General features: G+C 37.0%; 1 protein-coding gene across 4 annotated transcripts in view; it reads left to right on the plus strand.

Annotated features, from left to right (window-relative positions):
- Positions 1 to 2,713: 2,713 nt before the first annotated feature.
- The window catches only part of LOC131684679 (RNA-binding protein Musashi homolog Rbp6), a 126,554-nt gene continuing 105,433 nt past the window's right edge, over positions 2,714 to 23,834 (plus strand). For 2 of the 4 annotated variants that reach the window (XM_058967758.1, XM_058967761.1), the window contains exons 1-2: positions 2,714 to 3,197; positions 14,831 to 15,145. In XM_058967758.1, coding sequence (XP_058823741.1) covers positions 15,048 to 15,145 — 98 coding nt within the window. In that variant the 5' untranslated portion in view covers positions 2,714 to 3,197; positions 14,831 to 15,047. Of the gene's footprint in view, positions 3,198 to 14,192; positions 14,331 to 14,830; positions 15,146 to 23,834 lie in introns of those variants that run through there. The other 2 variants (XM_058967760.1, XM_058967759.1) reach the window with 2 other exon arrangements.

Raw genomic sequence — 23,834 nt, forward strand, 5'->3', positions numbered from 1 at the left:
GCTGCATGCTTTTGTTAGAATCACTGATTTGTTTGGAACAAACAATAATTTTGTCGATCTTCGAAAAGCACAGATAACAAAACTTGTAAGATTGATTCAAAAGATATTTTGGTTGATCTAACCAAAAAAATTAAGTTTGGTTTAATCAGAGGGGGAACAACTTGACAGCTCCTATACAAATCGTTGAAACCACTTTTTTTGGGTCTGTGGGTCTAAAATGGCGGTATCAATCTTTATTCAAGAGCAATTTCTAAAAAAAGCGTAAATTTGTTCACAGTGAAAATTTTCTTGTTCATATTTTTTTACTTCCGATAATTCATTTTTGAAGACTTTTGGGTTTGGTGTTGTTTTATTATAAAAATAATGCATCTTTATTCCGATGCATTATTTTTAAATGATTCATGATTTTTTGGAATCATCAGCGTACAAACAAGCGGCGCTTATGCTAGTTAGTGAGCATCTTCATTTAGTTTTAAGATATTAGGTAGTAATATTTGCATTGCAATTTAAACAACGCACACAATGATACTGGACTGTTTTTCTCCCTCTCCGATAGAAAATGAGCTGTCATCACTTCTGAATTTTGTGGAAACCTCTGCACCGTAAATGTCGCATGCTGTCAGAAATAAACAATCGAAGTCAATCCCGCCTTTGTTAAATACGAAGTGAAAAAAGATAATCACAAAACTAAATGTATTTTAGATTAACGACAAACTTTCGAGAATTGTCATATGCGAAAGATATTTCAAGGGCGACGGGAGAAGAAAAAGTTCACACTAAAAGCGCACTCAAATCAAATCATGCATTTTACATTTTACATTCGGTACAATTTGTAATCCTTTTATGAAACTCCAAAATGACGAATTAACTTGTTTGTATTTATATTAAACTATTATGCTGTTTTGAAATGATCATCTTGATTACCGCTTCCGAATGTAAATAAAGAAAACAAGTTCGTAAAAGACGTCACGGAATTATTTTCTCGGATAGAAATTTACAGTATCGCAATTTGTGGACGGCGTTCTATGGTGGCGACATCATTCGAAACACGGTGGTTTCATGCAACTTAGGCTAAACGTCAAGTTGCGGGAGGGTTGGGTTTAATAAATTCCTTGGTTCACAATAAAGAATTTTTATCGATTAAAAATGAAGAAATAATTTATAGAATCAAACATGCACAATTCTTTTGCGTGAATGTATTTTTTTTCTCATTTAATGACCAAATTGACATCGTTTTTGGCGGACCCTTCCAGCAGCCGTTTTCATTTACTATGGAAATTTCTTCTATAAATCAGTGTCACTTTTTGAGCTTAAAAATAAAAAAAATATTGCGCCTGGAAATGTATAAATTACTTAAAAGTATTCAATTTAAATTCCTGTCTAATGCTCGAATTTATAGTTGACGATACTTCAAACTTATAAATGGGCATCAATTATCAAAAATTGTTCTCTTCGTTGAATACAGACAAACACATATTTTTTATAACGAGAAAACAGATTTTCAAAAAAAATCATCTGACAACTTTGGTTGTAACTAATAGAGGAGAATGGAATGATTTACCATGATACATAATAGTCAAATTGAACATTCTGATGTATGAATGATCATTAGAAGTGAAATGCTTGATATAACAATAAAAAGTCATCCTGACCAAGGTCTGTTTGTAATAACTGAAATATCGAGATTTAAGCATTTTTTTCTAGCTTTATAACAAGGGATTTCATTGTTATTTGGAAACAACGCGGACGAATAAATTAGATGGATGGTAAGGGTGGATACACTGGTTATATTCAATATGTTTACCATGCTCATATTTACATTTTTACGTTAATTTTAATAGTGATTCAGACTTTGAATGATAAATATTGCTGGAATAAGCATATTCAAATTGTCATAAATAGTTACAGCATAGCTAAGCGGTAATCGATTTTTGTAGTATATTTTATGATACAGAATTATGAATTAAGCCAGTTGGATTGTCCCTTTTTTATTTACGTGACTTTAAGGTTGCACAGAGAATGGGCAAAAATCGAAAACGAAAAAAGCAGTTTTTCACCTCACCGTGGGTTAGATCTTCATAAAAATCAATCGTCTTATGTACAATGTTGTCACAGTACTGCTGATTCATTTTTATGAAGATCTAACACACGGTGTGGAAAAAACTCCTTTTTTTGTTTTCGATTTTTGCCCCTTCTCTGCTCAACCTTAAAGTTTTTCATTCCTGGCGTATTTGTCCCTTTACAGTACAAAGTGTTAATATTAGTTTCTGAGAGACCCCTCGATAAAACATCGTCTAGACATGCCTTTTACTACTACTACAATACTTCCTCATTACACACATACTAAACAACTTTTGGGTATAAAATGAACAAGAATAAAACAATGTGATAGAGAGAAGAGAGAAAAGAATTTTTTAACCATTCCGTGTCAAGAAAACCAGGCAATGGTAATGCAAGTTGAATCGAATCCATTGTATATAAATGTATATAAAATTTATTTAATAATGAAATAGATGCAGGTAATTGCAAATTTGAATTCCATTTTGCTGGAACATCGATTCTGAATATAACTAGAAAATGGGTTTTTACCATCCCTTCTTCATTTTACCGCTACCTCCGAAATCTATGATATTGAATCCGTGTCTGCTTTATGTTTATGCTGTGTGTGCGATGCTTTTCCGCTGTTGCGGTGTGTGCTTTGGCTTTTCCGTCTCGCTAGATCAGAACGTCGCGTCCACTCGAGAAGATCGAATGTGTTTTTTCCGTTGTTCGTTGTCGCCGTCGTCGTCCGCCGTCACAGTTTCTTCTACATTATTCTTTCATTATTGTATTGTGTGCATATCTGCTGTACACAAGAGTATGTTTTTCCCTTTTATACTTTGTTGTTAGAACATACACCGCGGCGTTAACATTTGAATACAAAAGAACTGGGAAGTGAAATTGTGGAGAGCATTGGGAAAAAGTGCGAAGGAGTTTTCAAGATCCCTTGTGTTTCCGTATCCTGTTTGAATTTGGTTTGTGTAAAAAGAACAGAAACTAGTGTTATTACGCTTATTTGTGCAGTAAGGGATTTTCCACGGAGATTTATATTTCTCTGTTGCCTGGTAGTGGAAGCAGAAAGAACGCCAAACGTTATAAGGAAGCTCAAGAACAAAACTGCAGAAAAACGCTGTGGATTAATTATCTCGCTGGAATTGGTTCGTTATTTTTAATTTTCAAGTTTAGTCATGTGTAACAACATGGTCTTTAGAATAGGTATTTTAGAAGTCCAGACATTGCAAAGAGAGCTATGCAAACGAGAGTAGCCATAGACTAGGAATCACGATTCCTGCATCAAAACGTTTGTGGAATTGATTTTTTCCATTTTTCCTGTCGCAATCAGAATTTACTGTCGTTTCTATGATACCTAACTGGTTGGTAGTTTTTCCTGTTTCTCGCATTTTTCCCCCAAACGGTGGTTGTCGCCTACTATTCTCCCTATTCTCTTGCTTGCAGTCTCAATGTTGTAACTGCCACATAACAGTGCTGCCGACATAAGTACTTAAAGATATGCGTTCCTTTTTTTCTAATCTTTCTATAGTAATTATAAAAATAGCCGCCTCGACTCGGTCGGTTACACGAGTAGCTATTTATCACACTACTTATTCTCTTTAAGTAGGCAGCCTGCCAACTTTGCCCGTCTCAAGAAATTGCGAAAATTTGATGAAAAACTAGTATCATCGCAGCTACAAGCATCACGATAAATAGACTGCCAAGAGAACTGTTCATGCAGTATAGGATAGGTTTTCGCACTAAAATACACGCACTTGTTTAATATTAACCAGATCTTCGCGTGAAAATTAAGTTCGATGTCGGCAAAAGTGACACCCTCGATGCATTTTGCTAAGTTGTTTCATCTAGAATTTCTAGTTCGGAGTGCAGTACAGCACGTCACAGGAAAGTCAAAATTGGTTACATATCGTTTCTTTGGAGACGTCCATGTTTTGACTTACGAAACATTCGAATGTGCATATGGGAAAAAGTTTTAACTTATCTATAGACAGGACGAGGGGTAGGCAATATGTTCTGTTAACGGAAGCTGATTCGTGCAAAATTTAGTTAAATGCTATAATCCCGCGTTCTAGTCAACTATGGACTTCATTATGTTTATCGTCATCTCAGTTTTATACAATGGAGTAAAGCAAAACGGGTAGACATTATCGATAGCTAAATATGTAATGCGGTAGTAAAGGGAATAAAAAACAAAGACATCTATTAAAATTAATAGTTTTGTTTCCACAAGTTGTTGAATATTGGAACTAAATTTGGTGAGCTTTTTCTGTTCGACATCTTATAGTAGCTTCCCGATTCTCTACATATGCTAGCCTAAATTACTATTTGTTGATTAGTGGTGGAATTTCTAAATTGCGCCGTAATACTCGTAATTTTTTGCTTAATTAGAAAAATGTGGTATTAGTGTATTCATATATTTGAAATAATTCAATATTCGTTCTTCAAAAGGAGATTCTTAAAAACAGCATTGTTTGTGTTAGCAACTGCGAAAGTTTTTTGCACTTAAATTATGCTATATAAGGAGAATCAGAAAAACGAAAGTTTGTTCGCAGATTCTACAGGCTCTTTTAAAAAGTAATTTTAAGGCACTGTTATTAAATAAAAAATATATTTTTTTTACAGAATTCATCACCAGAGCACAACTTTCTAGATGTAACAATATATATTCCAACCAATATATTTCCTCTCCATGGCGAGTGCGTTGGATAAGGGTAGCAGTTGTTTTTTAATAAATATTTAGATTTTTAAAAACAAAATAAACTTGTCAGATCTCCCCAATGGAGTGTTATTTTGTATAATTTGTATTTTAATCTGATTGAATTATAAAATCTGCTACCGCCTACGATGGAAGAAAAAGGTGCTAAAAGCTGCCGTAGAGATCTACGTATTTTATAATATTCTTTTGCTGTTCGGCTGAATAATATGATAAAACATCGAACAACATTCTTAAATTAATCCGGCAACACTGTCATTCGCAGACGGTCGAAAGTGCGGTGTGCGGTAGCTATTCGCCATAGAACACTAACACAGGCAAACGTCAGCTGGAGGGAGCGGATTAATCTTATGTTGGCGCTCATAAAGCCAGATGTGCGACATATTCCGTCGAGGAAAAAAAATGTGCACATATACACGCAAACGTGCGTCTGTTTTTTTTCATCGCAAAAGACGCGAATCCCGCGGCGATGGGATAGTGCGGCTCCATATAAATGAGAGTGCGAGCAAAACATGGTGAGAGATAGAGAAAAGGAGAGTGGAAATGAATGGAAATGTTTGTTTTTGTTCCAAGTTAAGGCGGTTCTCGTTGCGGAATAAATTCTAGAGAAAATTTACAATAGGACGTAAGTAACAATAAGAGATTCTCTTTGGGGTCTTTCTCTTCTGCTCATTACTCGGCCATTTCAGCATTTACTACTCTACTCTTTGCATAATATTCTAGTAAAAACCGTCGGCTTTCGATATGTTCTGGAAAATTAGTGCAAAGTGTTGTAGTAACGTCGTAATAAACGAAAGAGAAAGTAAACAAAGAGAGGCTCTCAATGTTACTTACGTCCTATTGAAAATTTTCTCTAGAATTCCTCGGGGTTTGACTTGCATAACGACACCTACTAAACAAATTTTGAACAAAGCTTCCGCAGCATAAATGAAGTTACGTGGTTCTTATCAGCAGTTTTATTGTTACATTCAGATTGCGAGAACTGTTCTGTTTCGAGGTAGATTTGTTTCTAATGAGTTAGTGAGTTAAAAATTTGTCTAATTGCGAAATTGAGATGTAACACTTATTTTAACATTTTTGGCAAATTTTAGGCATTTAATTTGCATCTACCTTTCTTAGCGCCAGTTTGATCGTATCGGTTTGATGTAACATTGTGTAAGTTTTAATTAAACTAGTGAAATTTAAATATTTTTTAATCCTGTAATCATCGTAGTCTTTGAGTTTATTATTCATTTAAAATGTTTTGCGCCAAGGCATATTTCATTTTTTAGAGTTTTAGTGTTAGTTTAAGATATATAGTTTACGTTGAAAAACAGTTTTTGAGTTAGTAGAAAAAAATCATTTCCGATGAAATACAGAGAAAGAATAAAAAAATCGTTTTCATGAGAATAAAATTATTTTCCCCTATAACGCGTGTACGTTTAAAAACCGATTGGATCAATTGAAAATTTCTTCACAAAGCAGATTCAACCAAACGAATTTATCATTTTAATCAGATATTTCAAATGGTATGATTTAGTCCAGTGGTTCTCTACTTGTTTCATACAACGGACCACTTCACGCTGGTTTGTTGTGCAGCTCCACGGTTTAACATCGATTTTGTAGTCTATCAACATATAATTCTCTTCTAGAATAACAGATAGAAGGTTCAATATTCTTCCAGAAAATATATTCCGCTTCGGGGACTCCAACAACTACTTCACGGTCCACTGGGGGTCCGGGGTCCTCAGATGTTTATCCTGCGACCAATTCTGTATACATTTCGCGAATACGATTTGTGGAATCACCATTTGTTTACTGATTTTAAGGCAGCGCTCGAATCAGTAAAACAAAACGAACTGACAGATAGTGATACAACATGGCTCGTTTATTACGTTAGACGGATTGATGCAGGGCGACGCGCTCTTTAATCTACTATTGAATATAGAGGAATTCCACGAAGATCCGTCCGAAAATCTCTAAGATCGTGACCGATAAAACTTTACAGGTTTGACCGGCATGGAAGACTAAACATTTTCCACAGTCAATAAGATTATCTTGACTCAAGCGCAATTTTTTAAAAGGGCGTAGACATTTCTACGTGCAATTATTTCATTTTTTTTTGTTCGATTGCACTATTTTTTACAGTAAAACTCTCTGAGAACGAGTTACAGGGAATGAATACTTTTGCACGAAAAAAATATACAAAATTTTGTGTCATTTTTCACAAACACAAAAATTCATGATAAAACTTCAAATTGCAAAAAAACCATTTTTTTCTATTTTTTTATATTTTGTCAACAAAAACCTAAAGAGAAAAGAAACATTTTGATGGTGATTTTATGATGGAAAAATTATCGCCAAAAAAGTTTTTCTAGCAATAACTTTATACATGTTTTTAAATTTCATACTAATTGACATACAAAACTGTAATTTTATTACAGTTACAGTAAATATCATTTTAAATCAAAATGCATTTAACAAATATCTTGCAAAATGCGATAGTTTTCGAGATATTTGGAATTTTGTTCCTACGAGAACAATTCATGTAATTATGTCGTTTTTAAAAGTTATTCGCGTTACCCCATCATAAATTGTCAAAGGTCTTATGTTTATCGTTTTACAGACATAAAAGAAAGCTTTTTCAGTGTATTTGAATCATGGAGAAGCTTTAAATAAAAAAGTTTTCCTAACAACAACTTTTGACAAATTTTCATAATTCATACTATTTGCAGTCAAAAGTAGAATTTTATTTTTGAATATGATTCCAAACGCCATTTTAAACCAAATTCTTATAACAAAAAATTTCTGAAATGTTGTAGTTCTCGAGATATTTTAAATTTTGTTTAGACAACCCAATTATTTTGTTTTATTACGACCTTTTCAGAAGTTATTCGCGTTTCTCCATCAACAGCAATTAGTTTTTCGTAAGGCCCATAACATTTCCTGTAACTTTCCCATTGACATCAAGGCGATATTGTAAACCATTTGAGAGCTATATAAGTACAATCAAAGTATTATTCAACCATAAGATCTGTCAATTGTCTTAACGCCAATTGGCGGAATGTCACTTGACCGAAAATTATTGATTATTTCCGATGCTCTATACGACAACACTGATATTAGTTTGCGTAGTGCTTCCGATTTTTGATAACAGAAGGATGTCGGGTTTATCCACACTGTCGGCTTTTCCCCACCTTATGCAAAGATAAATATATCGCATTCGTTACTTATTTATTTGTATTTATGAATTTTTCTATTGCAGTTTTTCAGTCAAGTAGAATGGGCCGACTTAGTAACATAGTCGGCCAAATAGCCTTTTGACTTATTCTGTTAAATAGCATTCAGCCGCACAGCATTCGACTAAACGGCATTCTATACCGAATTGTGCTTATGATTAATTGTTATGGCAGATTTTAATGCTTTGAAACAACATATGTCAAATAAAGTTATACAACAAGTAGCGACATTTCGCTATATATACTACAATTACAGATTCGGAAAGATAAATGATATAATTACAATCATCGAATTTTCTGTTTGTTCACGATTGAGCTATCTTTCGTGTCTTCTCCACTGGGTTACTTCACATATCCCATCAGTCGTAACAGTTTCATACTATGTTGCGTTTCGGCTTCGCCTCTTCAGAAACCGACACTAACGTATTGTCGGAATAGATTAGCGCCGGCTTGACGCAAATCCCTTAAAACTAAAACACACTATGTGTTTCAATCAAACGACTGATCAAACGTGATGTCCCGTTCGAACAGAAGTTCTGTTTATGCCGATGAGACACAAGTGAAGCCGAAACTTGTCTTGGCTTAGCAGGCCTATGCGAAAGCACTATGCTATATTTCACCCTAAGGAGGAAAATTTGGTAAAAACCAAAATTTCTCACTAGGGTGAAAATTTGTTGGTAAAAACCAGTCTTTGTACAGGAGGGCACAAATCCTTATTTCATACTATGTTGCGTTTCGGCTTCGCCTCTGAAGAGGCCTTTCTGAAGAGGCGAAGCCGAAACGCAACATAGTATGAAATAAGGATTTGTGCCCTCCTGTACAAAGACTGGTTTTTACCAACAAATTTTCACCCTAGTGAGAAATTTTGGTTTTTACCAAATTTTCCTCCTTAGGGTGAAATATAGCATAGTAACAGTTTGTTTATTATAGAACGCTCTTTTGTGAACGTGTTTTTTGAAGTAGAATACTTCTAACGTTTCAATATGGGGGTCCCGTTTCAAAGTTTCAGCTGAGATATTTTCCCAGTCTTCAAATGCGAATAACTTCCTTTGTACTGATCGAAATCGCTTTATTTCTGCACACTGATCGAAAATATGTGCACGTATATTTTCAATAAAATGTACGATTACCATAAATAACGAAAATGATCTATTTGTGAAAGTGGAAATTATCTGCGCTGATTGGTCCGTGCAATTCAATCAAGCAGCGAACGTTGCTAAGACAGCCCCTTTGCCATCCAATGAACTGCGACACACATATAAATGCGGCACACAAGAAAAAATCGTCAGTTTGCTTTCTGAGCTCGTAGTAGTTGCTACGTTTCGTCAGCTCGAAGCAATAAATTCCATGACTGCCACCAGGCGTCATTTCAATGATTATGCACAGTAGCGACATCTATAGTGGTTTTGGTGAAGTATTAGCTCACCCATGTACCGACATAATTTCAGGTGTTTCGGTGGTGTCGTTTGCACAGGAACACTTTTGTTCTTTTTCCGACGCTGGTGATTAGTCTTCCGTTTCTGTAAAATAATATGTGTAACGCGAATCAATTTACATCCGATTTACTATATCTAAGTACCGCTGGAAAGGGTATTCAAATCCCAACAGATTGGTACAACGGTTACCAGTGTAACCTTATATTTGTTTGTATAAATCGTGATTTTCTCGAAAATATGCATTGGGGTAGGCCGAGTTTTGTGCGGGGCTGATTGGCCGAGTTGTAAATTTAGCGTAGAGCAATGTGCTCTTTGATATTTGTGAAGTACCAACCTTTTTCAGAGCGAAATTTGATATTATTATTTGATAATATTATGCTAATATTGATGATTATAAGGAAAAAGAGAAATGTTTAAGAAAAATAATTTAAAATTATTACCAAATAGAAATAAGAGATTAAAGTCATTAAAAGTGCGAAATTGCTTATAAAAAAGTTGATTCCAATATTTAACAATATTCGAGCTGGCTTCAAAGTCTCTGGTAAACAATATTCGAGCTGGTTTCAAAGCTCAGTTCTGAATTTTTTTCCTCCTGAGGAGTTTATGGCAGGATTTGTCACAGATCGACCCAACCCCGAACAAAACTCGTCCATCAGCATAGAATTAGCTGCAGATATAAGCCTCCCTGAAGGGGTCAGACCTCTCCCCAAGGCGCGTAAACGATCTGATTCGAAGAAGCGGCAAGGTCGTAAGCGTCGATCGACTCAAATTTTGACCGATTCCCCAATAAAAGCAGCATTGGAGAAGGAGAAAAATGAAATCAAACGTAAGCGTACGCTAGCGGAGGAAAAAGCAGCGTAAAAAGTAAAAAGTTCACTGAAGCTGCTGAAAGTTCAAAAAGGTTAAAGACTAAAAAGTGAAGAGTGGATTTTATTTTCTTTACCTACAAAATGATATTTTTTTTAAAATTTATTGGGTTTCAACTGATACATTTGATGTATTTCACTGATTTTACCAAACTCGGCCAACCTACCCCAACCCTGGGGTTGGTTAGCCGATTTTTCTTTCTGTATTTGTTTGCTAATAACTTTTTCCTAGATTATTTCTTTCATGGATGAAAAAATTACATATGTTCTCAAGAGTTGCATCTTCATGTTTTTCAAAAAGTCTAACCAGAATGAGTGCGGAAATTCCGAAAAAAAAGTTGACAAACCAGCCCCGGTCTCCTCTACAGGCGCGCCAGTTTCATGCATAGAATGCATACATACCTCAGAAAGAAAAGAACGCTCTTTCTTTCGGAGCTAAATAAACAAATTTTGGCGAGATGGATCTTAGCCTGTCGAAAGACAAAAAAAAATAAACAGATTTCAAGTGTTCGCTGGCGATGGGGTTGTTGGGTACGAGAGACCCCGCTCTCTTGCTCTTTCAATTATGTGTGGCGTTCTCAAATAAATTCACCACGGCGCGCTCCTGAGTGCACTGCGGTGGGTGTAAATACTGGAGTGTACATTGGAGTGTGCTCTTTGATTAGTTTTCTTCTGCAAGCGATAGTGCGGGAACGATTGACGATTTGATTAGTACTATGTACAAAATTTCGTGCACGCGTTCAGCCTCAAATATGCTTCATCTCGATGTACAGGTTCGCCTCGAACATCAAACCCATGCGAACGATGTGCAAACGAGTTCAAACATCCATGTACGTACACCGGGTGCGTACACCAGAACGATTCGCACAAAGCAAAAAGAGTAAACGCTAGTGATAATGAATGTGAGAAAGAGAAAACTGGTTCCGCGAATCTATGTGTTCGCACACCGTGTACGTGCACGGGGTTCGGTTGTGCAGGCGAACATGTGCATATAGCGTGTTTCAGTTTGTACACGAAGTGTAGGTTTAATATGAGCACAGAACCTGAGCGAACGTTGTGTTCGATGTTCATTTGGGAAGACTGTACGTGACAATTGCAGGGTTATTGCGAAGAAACCTCGTTGGTTAAGGTTTGAACATATTATAATTTATTTTATTTGCGCATGCCACATTTTAAAGTGGCCCATTGTATATATGTATATATAAATCCCAGAAATTTCTGATAGCTGATTTTTATATATTTAGTTTTATGGTGGTTGGAAAACGACGTCTTAAGGAGGAGCTCAGGAGTCTTTTAGAACTTCTCATAAGATCAATTATTCTTATGAAATATGATGTTTTATGGATGTTTCTTCAAGTGTTCTTGAAGCACTCTAAACCCAATCATATGAAACTACATATTCTTGTTCAAAGCAATGATAAAATCTCAGTCATGCTTTGATAAAACTGCAATAAAACCTATACAAAACAAATTCCAATTTGGATTGTCACTTGGGTAATAGACCACAAACAAGTTTATTGTTGCTTATCGAACTATAAAAAGTGGTTTTGTTGTCTAAAAGAATTACAAAAACAAAATATTTGTAAACTTGTGAAATACTTGACAATTCATTAATAAAACAAATTTGCAACAACAAGAAGGCGGTAACGATTATTTCTTATTTGTTATTCGAATCAGTCATAACGTGAAGGTGGCAAATTTCCTTGATGCTTTGCTGTGCCTTATTCGAATTGCATATTGTTAGGCTCAATAAAAATTTGCGTCATTTGAAATAAATTTCAAACTACGGTCACATTGTTCTGCAAAATACATAGCACGTTCTATGTTCTCGTAACATATTATAAATAGACTGCGTTTGGGCTTTTTTGGCGATCAAGCAGTTGAGAAAACATTCATCGTAGTTTAATTATTATGCGTGATTTGGTTTTATTGTGAGCTGTAAATATTATTTCACAATATAGTATGTTACTTGGAAAAGAAGGTCACTAATTTGAAGCAACGCTGTTTTTTGATAATTATAGCGAGAATGTATCATAGAATCACAAACAGTGTAAAATTATACGATCGATCGTATACTATTCAAATCAACCACCGGAATTTGCAGGTCTGCCAAGCTAACCAATTAGAAGAAGTGTGTTATAAGTCTCGGGCAGCGAGGCAATCTTGTGCCTGTGCGGGTTGTAATAAATTACGCCCTTGTGACTTAGTGATACTAGCACCTCTTTGATGATTGTTTTATTTCATTTTCCGTCTTTGCTTACGAAATTTTAATATATTTGATGATCATTCGAATTAAATGGAACGAAACTCCAGTTATTATGAGAATACTATAAGTGGCGCTAGTAGAATTTTCCTCAACCTTCCGGCAGTCGCGCTAGTGCACTGAGTGCACGCTGCTTTGAAAATTTAATGAAATCGTCTTAGGGCACCAGCGGGTGCTTGTTCAGTGTGCCATTTGCGCGACTGCCGGAGGGTTAAACCAAACTAGGTCCATTTAAATAAATTGAACGCCTATGCATTGGGTTTGGCTACTCACGTCAAATATTTAATTTAACTCATTCATGCCCATGTTGTTTGTTGACAACAACGTTTTCAAACAGGTATAACTTTTGATTGAGTCAATGTTTGCTCACAAAAACAAGTAAGGCTAATAAATGTGACCTTTCATATGAGTATTAACAGTTACAAGGATCCGCTCTGGAACTGTAGTTATTGCAATTAGACGAATTGCATTCCGATGGAGCAGTGCTGCCAGGGACAGTGTATGCTGATGACGAAAAATGAATTTTTCAGATATCTTCGCTATGTTATAATATTATTAAAAACTTATCAAACTGTCTTTGACTACGTTTTCCACGCAAGTGGACTTTTGTAAATATTCTAGAAGAATTGTATTGAGCATTGGAAGGTAAAAATTTAGCAGCTTCTAGCACTGCGAGGGAAGCACCTATCTTTATGAAAAAAGGTTTTTCATGTTTCTTGACCCCATCGTTTTCAAGGAAAAATAGTTTTGAATCCCTGCCTACACTAGAAAAAAGTTGGGCATGAAAGGGTTAAATTGAAAAACAAGAATCATATTTCAAGCATCAATAAGTAAATACATTAAAATTTTCATTCTTCTACATAACCCCAACCTTACTGCGAAAACAACAGCATCATGTCAGTAACAGAACTCAACAGTTACCATTTGTGATTGTACATTCAATATCTAAAATTCGCATGTATGCTAAATATAAATCAAACATATAGAAAAAGTCGATATAGGTATCTACTGTTTCGCTTTAGCGCCATGCTTCCATGTTCAACATTGGAGCTGCCCAGCTCAGTCGAATCACTGTGTCTCCTTTGCTCCAGTTCGTAAGGGTTGATTGGGTGGGACGGTTGGTTAGATTGTGGTTTTTCGGTGTACAATTTCATAACCACCTAGGAGAAAAGAGACGTTAATTAATGGGTATCTGGTGCTGGTTTAGCCGCTATCGAAGTTACGAGCTCCCCACACCATCAGCTGTCCGCTATACGATTAACCTCTACAGCGCTATGAAAAATAAAAAAAAAGCTAGAGCACCCCAGATATATGCCCGTTCGATCAGTTTTAATCTGAAAAGTAAATTAGCGAGAAACAGCGTTGCTGATGAAACAAGAACCACTACCATACATATACTCTTCAAAGACGAATCATTAATGTATTAATTCAAAACAGTGGGAAGAAAATCTCAATACGCCTTTTGTTTTCGTCGTATTTTTTCCGTCTCTGTTCAGCTTCGTGCACAACAACGATCGACTGTTCCTAGCAAGCCAGGTCAGATTACATGAGCTGTTCCTTATATTGCTGCTTAGCCACTTGTACAGTACACATTCTAGCTTGAGCACGCATACTGCCGAGAACACTTACTGGAAAATTGTTACCGTGATTTGCTGTGGAGAGCGGAACGTATGTGTGTTTCGACGACTGAGGAAGGACTGGTATTCAATTCCGAATCGGTTTAAGCCAGAGAAAATCGTCATCGTTGTGTTGTGGGACGTGGGGGAGGTTAGCACTTTGTACGTACGTATTTTATTTTTGTTTCGTAATTTTTGTTTATGTTAATTTTTCTTAATTTCATTAGTTTCGTTTTCACTGTATCAAATTTTATTATTTTTTTAGGGTATTGTTGATCAATTACTTAATTGCTTTTTTTCAGAACCAGTAATCCTTACTGTTATTTGTTATTATTTAGTAGAATTGTAAAAAATTTGATAATGTGTCCGGCTACCAAGTGAATATCACCCTCAGTTGAAATCTGATTGCTATGTAATTTTCCTGTTAAACCCGTTGTCTAATGACTACTTCGTTTTGATACTCTCTAGCAATGTTTATATCTCCCGAATTTAGTGTGTATGCTTTAGTGTTAGTATGTTCATAATGATAAGTAATCCGTCTCTTTCAGAATTACTAATAACTATCCTCGATAGCAAAAAAAAAACTGCATCTATAAAATCAATATTAATCATAGAGGTTGTTTTCTAGTTATGTTTTTGTTTTTCTTTCTTTCTACTACCATCTAGAATACCGATACAGCAGAACCTAACTAGCGAGTATACATATACTACCAGAGATCGTTTAGTGTTTTTGTAGTGTTTGCAAACCGCGAGTAGTGTGAAAACCAATAGTAGTGGAATATCTGGCAACCAGTACTTATATACTACACCAATCAGAACAGAAAAAAAAATCATCAAAATTCCTTAGAAAAAAATAACTCCACAGTAGCTAAATAAAGAAAAAATGCTGTTTGAAAGTCCTGTCGCTGCTGCAAAAATGTTTCCATACAGTGTGCCTCCGCCGATACAGGGTTCAGCTGCAGTTCCGGTGCAAAATTTAAGGTTTGTGCAACATTAAAAATTACCATTTTGTTTCCGTTTTCCTATTTTTGTTTGCCTAAATTCATTCGCATCAATTCTAACATTCGTTTGCTTTCACACCGAATCCGTTGGAAACCAGCATGGGAAATTTTCCTCCTCCTAACAAACTGCCATCACTCATACCGCTCTCAGATTAACTAACCAAAAGGTGAATGGAAAAAGTGTAAGAAATCGAGAAAAGCTTGGTTATGGGAAGAGATGCATGCTATTCTACCTGCATATATTTATTGCTATATTTGTCTATACTTTAGGGTTGTTCTTGCTCGGATCTTAGAGAGGCTAATGTAGTTTTCTTTGGGATTATCTAGAATTTTTGCCTTGTTTTTGGCACACCTACGAAAAATCATATTCAAACAGTACAAGATTTGGTTTCCTTTGTCTTCTCTAGTTTCAACGAACAATACTTTGTTCCGCTTCGGTATACCGAAACCATTTTCTCTTAACCTCCTCATGCTCTCTGTTTCGATCTGCCCAAGGGTGGATCGTCGTTGAACATATTTTAGTCGTCTCGTCTGCGGTGTGTCCTTATTTTAAGTTGCTCATTCGAAAACGACCTTCAGCGACGTTAGTCGCAGCAGGTGGGTTTGATTTTTGGTTAGATTTGCTGCTGCTAACTATTCCCTTGCTAATTAGTTTTTGTGTAATGGGTAAGGCAGACGTCGTCGCCGTAACAAGAACACAGCTTTCAAACATAGCGGACTAGAAGCAGTAGTAACAAGTAATCGCTGGCTGTAGTTTAAGCAGCATTGATCTCACAAATCTCGCTGTGTGCATTTTTACTACCATGCAAACCAATGCTGCTCGGTTGGAACTGTACCGCGCAACACCATGCCGCTGTGAGTGAAGGTATATTCATTAAACTTGGTGAATTGGCTGTTCGGATCACCTTTCTCACTTCGTTTCAACTGGCTAGCATGACAGTCAATATTTAGTGGTAGCACAATTGAAATGTTCGTTTATTACGTTTCGAATTTGGCTGATCAGCTTTTATCACCGTAAACTTTGAATCTACATTTATATCGTGGTGGACATTCCCTTGCGTTTTTGTTGGTTTCATAAACTAGATGTTCGTAGAAAAATATCGAGAAGACACTTTGTTTCGCAACGATATTGTACTTGTCGCATTCAAGTACTCTCCTCTTGCTGTGTTATTGATAGTGATCACATTTCTATTTTGATTACAGTATTCAGTTTTTCTGCGCTCCACTGTACTTGTCTATAAAACGCGGAAGTATTCAATACCTCTGCTCTGTGCGAGACAAAATCGGAATAAAATATTTCTGAGGAAGCGAGTGGAATCTCTGACATATCGAATGGAACTGGTTTCATCCACCGCACAATTCCATGTACCACAAATTGGCTCATCACACGACTTCGTTTCGTCTTATTTTTTAAATTTTTATTGGTTGCTATATTATTCATATTATCGAGGTGATAGGGCTAGTTTTTAGGAACTTCTTTGGGGAACGGAATTTAGAGAGTTAGGCCGATGACAAGCTGAAGCGGAAAGCGAAGCGTTTGCGGACGCGTTCATAGTGTTTTGCCGCGTTCGCCCCGCTTTTACTATGACAGTATTACGCGTTCTACATGCACACGCCAAAGAGATAGGTCAAACGCATTCGCTTCGCTTACCGCTACCGCATCGCAAATCGCGTAAGCATGTCATCGACCTTAGCATATCATTGCGCGCGAAGATTAAATGCATAAAAATCGGCATTTTCTACGCGGAGAAATAAAACTTTACATAACTAATACACAAAAGATATTGCGAAGACTTCAATTAAATAATTAAAAAGTTATTTCGACAGAAGTTTCGAGATAGTAAGGATAGTCGCTTCAAGTTATACTGTATTATTATTGGATTTTCGTATAAATAAATAAACAGGTCATAACAAAACCGTTCACGATCCGAAAAAATATTGATTCGACTAAACGTAATTAACACTTCCGACGGTCGGCCGTCTGGAGTTTGTTACCCATTTCTTTTTTTACAAGCTGAGTTTGCCGATTAACTCAATAAGCGATAAATCTACCATAACTTCTCGGCAGCTGGCTGCCCAGAACAATAAACAAATGATAATATTTCAGAAAGCTGCATGGATCGTATCACTTATCAAGGTGAATCCAGATGTACGTAAGTTTTTGCCCCATCCTACTAACAGAAACTTCTTCCCGTGGCAAACGTGGAGATGCAGAAGTGTACACGGTTATAGAGACCGTTTGCTACACTAAAATTCCTTACCTTCCCCGATGACTGTAAGGAAGTGGTCGGCGCCATTATTGGCATCTCAAAGTATAAAACTCGAAACGTGCACATTGAGGATGGATATCTACTCCCTGGTTCCATCTGGTGGCTTTCAGTGCAATATCGTTTTTTGTCAGTCATGGAGTAGCAACTACGAATTGTATGGTCATCATGCTCATGCTCAATTCTTTGCGAAACCGATACTCAGCATCAGTGCCAAGGTTTACCGGAAAATATTCCAATGACTACTAAAGAATCTTTAGAAATTGTTTATCATTTAGTATGTATCAGCCATGACTCCATTATCTCCGGGCAGTATACACGAAAATGGAAGTCGCGTGGAAAAAATATTTAGGCTAATATTGGGTCGCAAAAAACAAAAAAACGCCCTTCTTGTCCAGACTACAACTTGCCGCTCAATATAGGGGCCACTTTTCAAAATTCCGAAAGAAACAGGAGGTTGAAAGAAACATTGTTTGCACTAATCAGTCGGAAAAAATGTACATAAATTGCCTAGAACGAATAAACGAATATTTGAAAATTCTGTCGGCCCCCCATGTGTCGATTTCGGTCGGATGGAGTTCAGAACCGTTTGGTGGGTTCATGTCTTTCGATACAAAATCAACAGAATTAGCCGCATACCAATCCTGCACGGTTTTGGAATAGTGACACGCCATTGTTTTGGCTACATCAGGCCAAAACAACGGTTTTTGGTCGCGTTGCCTTAAAAACGCCAAAAACCTTTTTTGAAGGCATCCAGTTCCGCAAATCACGCTATTTATGGTGGTTCACTATGTTTGCCATATGTGCATATGCCGTGCCAAATCAGGCATTTCGAAGCAAATTGCGACAGCTTTTTCCGTTTGAAACGGTCATCCACAGCAAATCTGCCCTTATCCGTGAAATATGCCTGTCTAGGCGACTGCTTCTAATTCACTTCGATGTAGTCCTGATGTCGGAATCTCAAGACAACCACCCAACTGAACGAATGTGAACAATACACTCTAAACAGAAACTGGGCAAAATTTGTTTAATTTCAAACAAGCATGAAAAAGTTACGCAAGTGTGAAAGTGTCGTAATAATCGGCTTCCCTGATCATGCAGCAGAACACCCTCAATCTGAATATGTGTACCAAAACAGAAGGTAATTGCAAAAAAAATCTTGCAAGTTTCCCAATTCGGAGTACTTGAAACAGCCAACCCCGTGCTTCAGTAGATTCACCCATGACAAATTCGCAACGGTGACCACACCATCGTTCTCAACTTTGTAGGCGGGAATGCAGACGTAGTAGTCCTTCATGAAATTATTATCACTAGTAATGTCGATTGCTTTCTTTACACGGGGTATAACCGCTCTGAGCTTATTGCTTTTGAGCTGTCTGTCACGACTGAATATTTCAGCATCATTTCTTCTTTCTTTAACTTCAAATAAATTTACTTTTGATGTATATATGTAACATGTGGGTTTGTTCGTCTTTCCCTAGGTCAGTCAGTCGAAGTTTTACATCAAAAGCAGGCATTGTAATTCTCTCTCACTCACGCGAGAAGAGGCTTATCCGATGTCCAACTTTTCCGAGATAAGATGAGTCGCAAAATTTTCCGTCTCCACAAATAGAGTGAGAATAATTTTCCGGATTAAATTTATTTGTTTTATTCCTTCTCACCGGAGAAGATGATAATATTTTAATTTCGTGGAAATCAATTAAAGCGTCAAAATATAGACTTAATTTCAAAGAAAAGCGGCAAAGAAGTACGACAGACTTGTTTTTTCGTGTTTTGGAATAGCGACAGCAAGGCAGTGAGCGCAAAAAGGATACCGTGATAAACTCATTCGCTCATTCTCCGGTGGTTTTATTTATCCGGAGAAATAACATTTTGTATTTATCCGGAGATGTTGTGTGAGTGCCAATAACTTTTCGTGTGAAAATGTGAGTTTTTATTGTCGCAGTAGCAAATTGTCCGGACGCATTTACTCATATGACCGATTAATTCAATGCCTGATCAAAAGGGTTACAATATTCAATTTTACGTGTTATTTATATAATATTATAATATATATTATAACATCCCACAGGCAGTAAAATACGTCATTAAGTTGTTTACGTCAAATCTCATTTTAATTTTGTCTAGGTGTGCACCATGAAATTTTTGACTTTGATGCAGTTCTTCAGAGAAATACGCCACTGTGCGATGTAGTAGATGTAGTATTTGAACGAGGTACCCGCAGTGGGGTTTACTGCGCGAAATTATCGTTCTCATGTGAAGGCTGCACCTTCGCTTGCCAGAGCAACCGAGCAAATAAAGCGATATCGCAGTTTTCAACAGGGTTTTGACGTTCTAAGTACCGAGTATTCAATCAGTTTCCGTTAATCATTGTCATGTCCTTTATTGTTCTATCACGTATCCTTTATTACATTTTTTGTGCAAACAAGTTTATTCGCTATGTGAGTTTACCAGGGCTGCGACACATGGCCTCGTGAAGCTCTGAGAACTCCCCGCTCGTTCTCTAATTTCTGAGACCGGATGCTGTATATTTCAGTTTGGTGTCGGTGTTTAGCGTTTACAACGAATCCCATCTGCCATCTGAGCGTCTTCTACGAGAACACTTCAGATTGTCCGGGCGCTGTTTGCTCGCGGGACATAGTGCTAGATCAGCCGCGCTTTCACATTTTAATTGCTACAATGGTCCATTTGCTTGTATTTATTGCAATGCATGACGCGAGGTATAAATTGTGGAAACGAGTTTGAAGGGACATACAATTTTGTCCCGTCCTGTGCGATCACCATTCAAAATCTGCGCTAACTGAACCAAGGAGTCTTTTTAACAGCCAGCCTCGTGCTTCAGTAGATTCACCCATGACAAACTCGAATTTGCGACCACACCATCGATCTTACATTTGTGGGCGGGAATGTAGACGCAGTAGTCCTTCATGAAATTATCGGCAGTAGTGGCATTCGCTTTCTTTGGACAAGATATCACAATTGTGAGCTTATCTGGGCAAACGTTCGTGATATCCAGGCTTGTTTTTTGCTCACACAATGTGCACAAAGACCGAAGTATACCGATAAAAAATAAAGCAGCTTAAAAACACTGCGATGTGCAGATTACCCGCACAAAGAGAAAACGAAACGAAACGAAAAAGAGAAAGTTCTGTGCACTAAGAGATGCATATTTTCGCACGAAGAATCAGCTTGAAGAGCCACTTTTTTGTGACTCCCCTCACAGGTAAACAGGAAGGAGGGCGAACAATTCAGATAAAGTTAAAACGGAAGAACGTTTTAAATGTTTTTTGGTTGACTTCTCTGCTTTCGTGTGCCTGGAACCAAGATGCATACTACAGAGTCTCTTTATTTCAAATTCTTTGATGTGTGCAGCCTTGGAGTAGAATGCACACATGGGAGCAACACCCATCGGTGTGAAGAAGTTTATTGTAAAGGAGAAGAGCGATGGTTCGCATGAAAAGTGCAAAGAGCGTTTTTATTCTTCTCTTTATTTGCTCTGAGGTGCATTCCATCCCTGGTGATATCTTTCACGACAGAATATTTCTGCGTCAGTTTTTTCGAAATCTTTAGTACTTATCGGTTCATCAGAGATCTGAGCCTTTGATGACGAATCTTGTTCGATATACATTTTACCATCAGTTAGGCGAAAACTAAAAATAATAATAAGAAATTGAAAAAAGGAGGAGGGGATGGTAAAGCAAAAGTGTGGTAACCTATCTTTACTCGATGTGTGGATACTACCGATTTGCTTAGCAAATAGCAATAAGAACGTGTAAAACCTTAGCACCTTCGACGCTAATGCATTACTCTATGCTACATTTCACCTCTGGATACAGCACCGGCAATAAGCATGAGTAGTGTGGTTATTGAGATGACCAATTCAAATGTCTGCCTCCAAGTGACAATCTTTTGCAGGCAGTCCTCGTCATCCTCCCACTCAAAGGTCTTCGATCTATTTCTACTTGTGGCACACAATGGGTGTACAAGAAATGCCTGAGCTGTGCTGTAGGATAGAATAATGCGATGTTGTCGGAGTCATTAAGCATGTAGTGATTCTTACCAAAAAAATATTTGACGCAAAAGTTTTCACGAATTTTCTCGATGTAATTTTACAAACCAACGATAACCATAACTGTGACAAGTCTGGCAGCATGATGAAAAGTTGAGCTTGAACTTTAGCCATCACCCCGGTTGATACTCCGATATTGATCGGGACTAGCTAAAATAGGGCCAAAATAGTTTGGAAGCCATAGTTCAGTTTATAATCCTTTTTCGCCTGAAATTACAGAGATCGATATTTTCTCTGTAGTCGACTCGGTTCTCAGAAATTTCCAGCAAACAGCTCGCAAACAAGAATCATGTGAATCTAGCCTCATCAAACATCAGAAATCTTGAAACATTCCTTGGGATTTCACGGAATGTAATGAAATATCTTATTGTGATGAAGACTATAAGCGGTTCGACAGAAAAGGGAAATCCCCTGCTTTCCCACTTATCTCCTCCAGTTTCTATTTCAACCAGGTACACATTTGTTCGTTATCCGGAGAGCACCAAACCATATCATACCTTAAACCAAACCCACTGTAACTGGGGATAAAAGAGTTAGGAGTGATTGAAAAGGGACACCCGTGAAGATCATTCTTCAGCGCATTCGAAAAATGATCTATCTCCGAGCTTGCTTGCACTTGATAAATATTTAGTCTGGAAGCCGCCGGGAGCCGAAGCATTGTTCAAAAGAGCACCTGCTTTTTTCTTTGATTTTTATAAAAAAAAATTACCCATTTTTTAAAGGAAGGAAAAAGGAGTGGAAATGATCTGCATGCATCAACGGTTTGATTAAAAAGCGTGGAAATTTATATTCCAGCAAAGTCAACACAATTAAATTCTATCCTTAATTGTTTACTACAATTTATTCAAGATTGAATTATTATATAGTATAACCACAAGAGCTTGTTACATCTAAACGTTTAAATGATTAAAGGCGATGTACTTATGATCAGGTAACGACGGTTCGATATCGTTAGGTACGAGCCAGTTTGCCAATTCATGCGTAATTTCGTCAGAGCAGAGAGTTATATCTAACACTTCTTTTCTGTCAGATCGTGCAAATGTTCAGCGATTTCCTATATTAAGTATATGTAGATTTGTACTACTTAAGTATCCCATCAATTCGGTGCCTCTCAAATTGATATCCGAGCTGCCCTTAATTATTAGGTGGGCTTTTGAATAACTGTTGATCATGAGTGCAAGCCCATTTCTGTCACAGTATGATACAACCCTTTTTAAATCATCAGAAGGTGATGATTTCAGTATCAAATTTTAACAAACCACATTCAAACTAATGTTCTTTATGAAAATTACAAGTATTGCCTTTTTCAGTATAATTCGTAAGAACAGAAAAGGGCCATCCGTAAATGACGTAGCATATTTTGAGTGATTTTTAACAACCCACCCCCTCCCCATCGTAGCATTTCGTCGCAAACCTCTAAATACCTTCCTGGTAATTACGTAGCTGGACGGTAACCCTCCCGTCCCCTTGTCATCTTAAAAAAAGAGCGATGTAGCTTAGATGATTGTCATGACATCAGGTAAACCCCCCATTCTCCTTTAAAAAAGCTACGTAGCTACTACCCCCCCTGTCGTCACACATCATCACAAAATACACAACGCCCCCTTCCCCATATAATGCTCCGTCATTTATGGATGGTCCCGAAGAGGTTTTTAGATCACTTTGCTTTAATAACTTTGTATCTTGAAATCAGTAGGCTGTAGAATTTTGATGCCTCCAGCAATTATATTTCTTATTTTTAGATAGAGAACTATGCTGAAGACCATAATAAATCACTAGTTAGATTCGAGTGCCATTTATGCGGCTAACCTAGATGCTTATTTTTTTTTATCTCAAACGAAGGCTTAGATATTTCTAGCAAAGTTTGTCAAATACCTCAATTCGTTCTAGGGTGTATACTAGAGTGACAGAAAAAAATGACCCCTATCGGCCAACCCCTGAACTCAGGGGTGGGCCGATTAAGTTTTCAAAAATTCATTATTTTTCTGGGCAGTCTAGTGTATACTCAAGAAACTATAAATTTTGTCTTACTAGGTTGCTTTTCTGGTCCAGTGTGCATTTCTGTGTGGGTGCATATGTACACAATAAGGCAAGAGATCGAAAGGGAAAAATGCGTCTAATTGATCGGGCTTCCAGCAAAATATTCTGGTTGCAGTTGAAAATATTGTACTTGCGCCTTTCGTTTCTTTCTTCTATTTCCAGCGCGCACAAACCTAATACATCTTGTATACATTGTAGCGTATCATCTTACGAATAATGCACACTAGTTGCGCACACAGCAAAAAGTAGATTATAGGAATTAAACCCTACTAGGCAGAAGTCGCACTACATCG

Source organism: Topomyia yanbarensis, chromosome 2 (assembly GCF_030247195.1).
Source record: "Topomyia yanbarensis strain Yona2022 chromosome 2, ASM3024719v1, whole genome shotgun sequence".
NCBI classification, from domain to species: domain Eukaryota; kingdom Metazoa; phylum Arthropoda; class Insecta; order Diptera; family Culicidae; genus Topomyia; species Topomyia yanbarensis.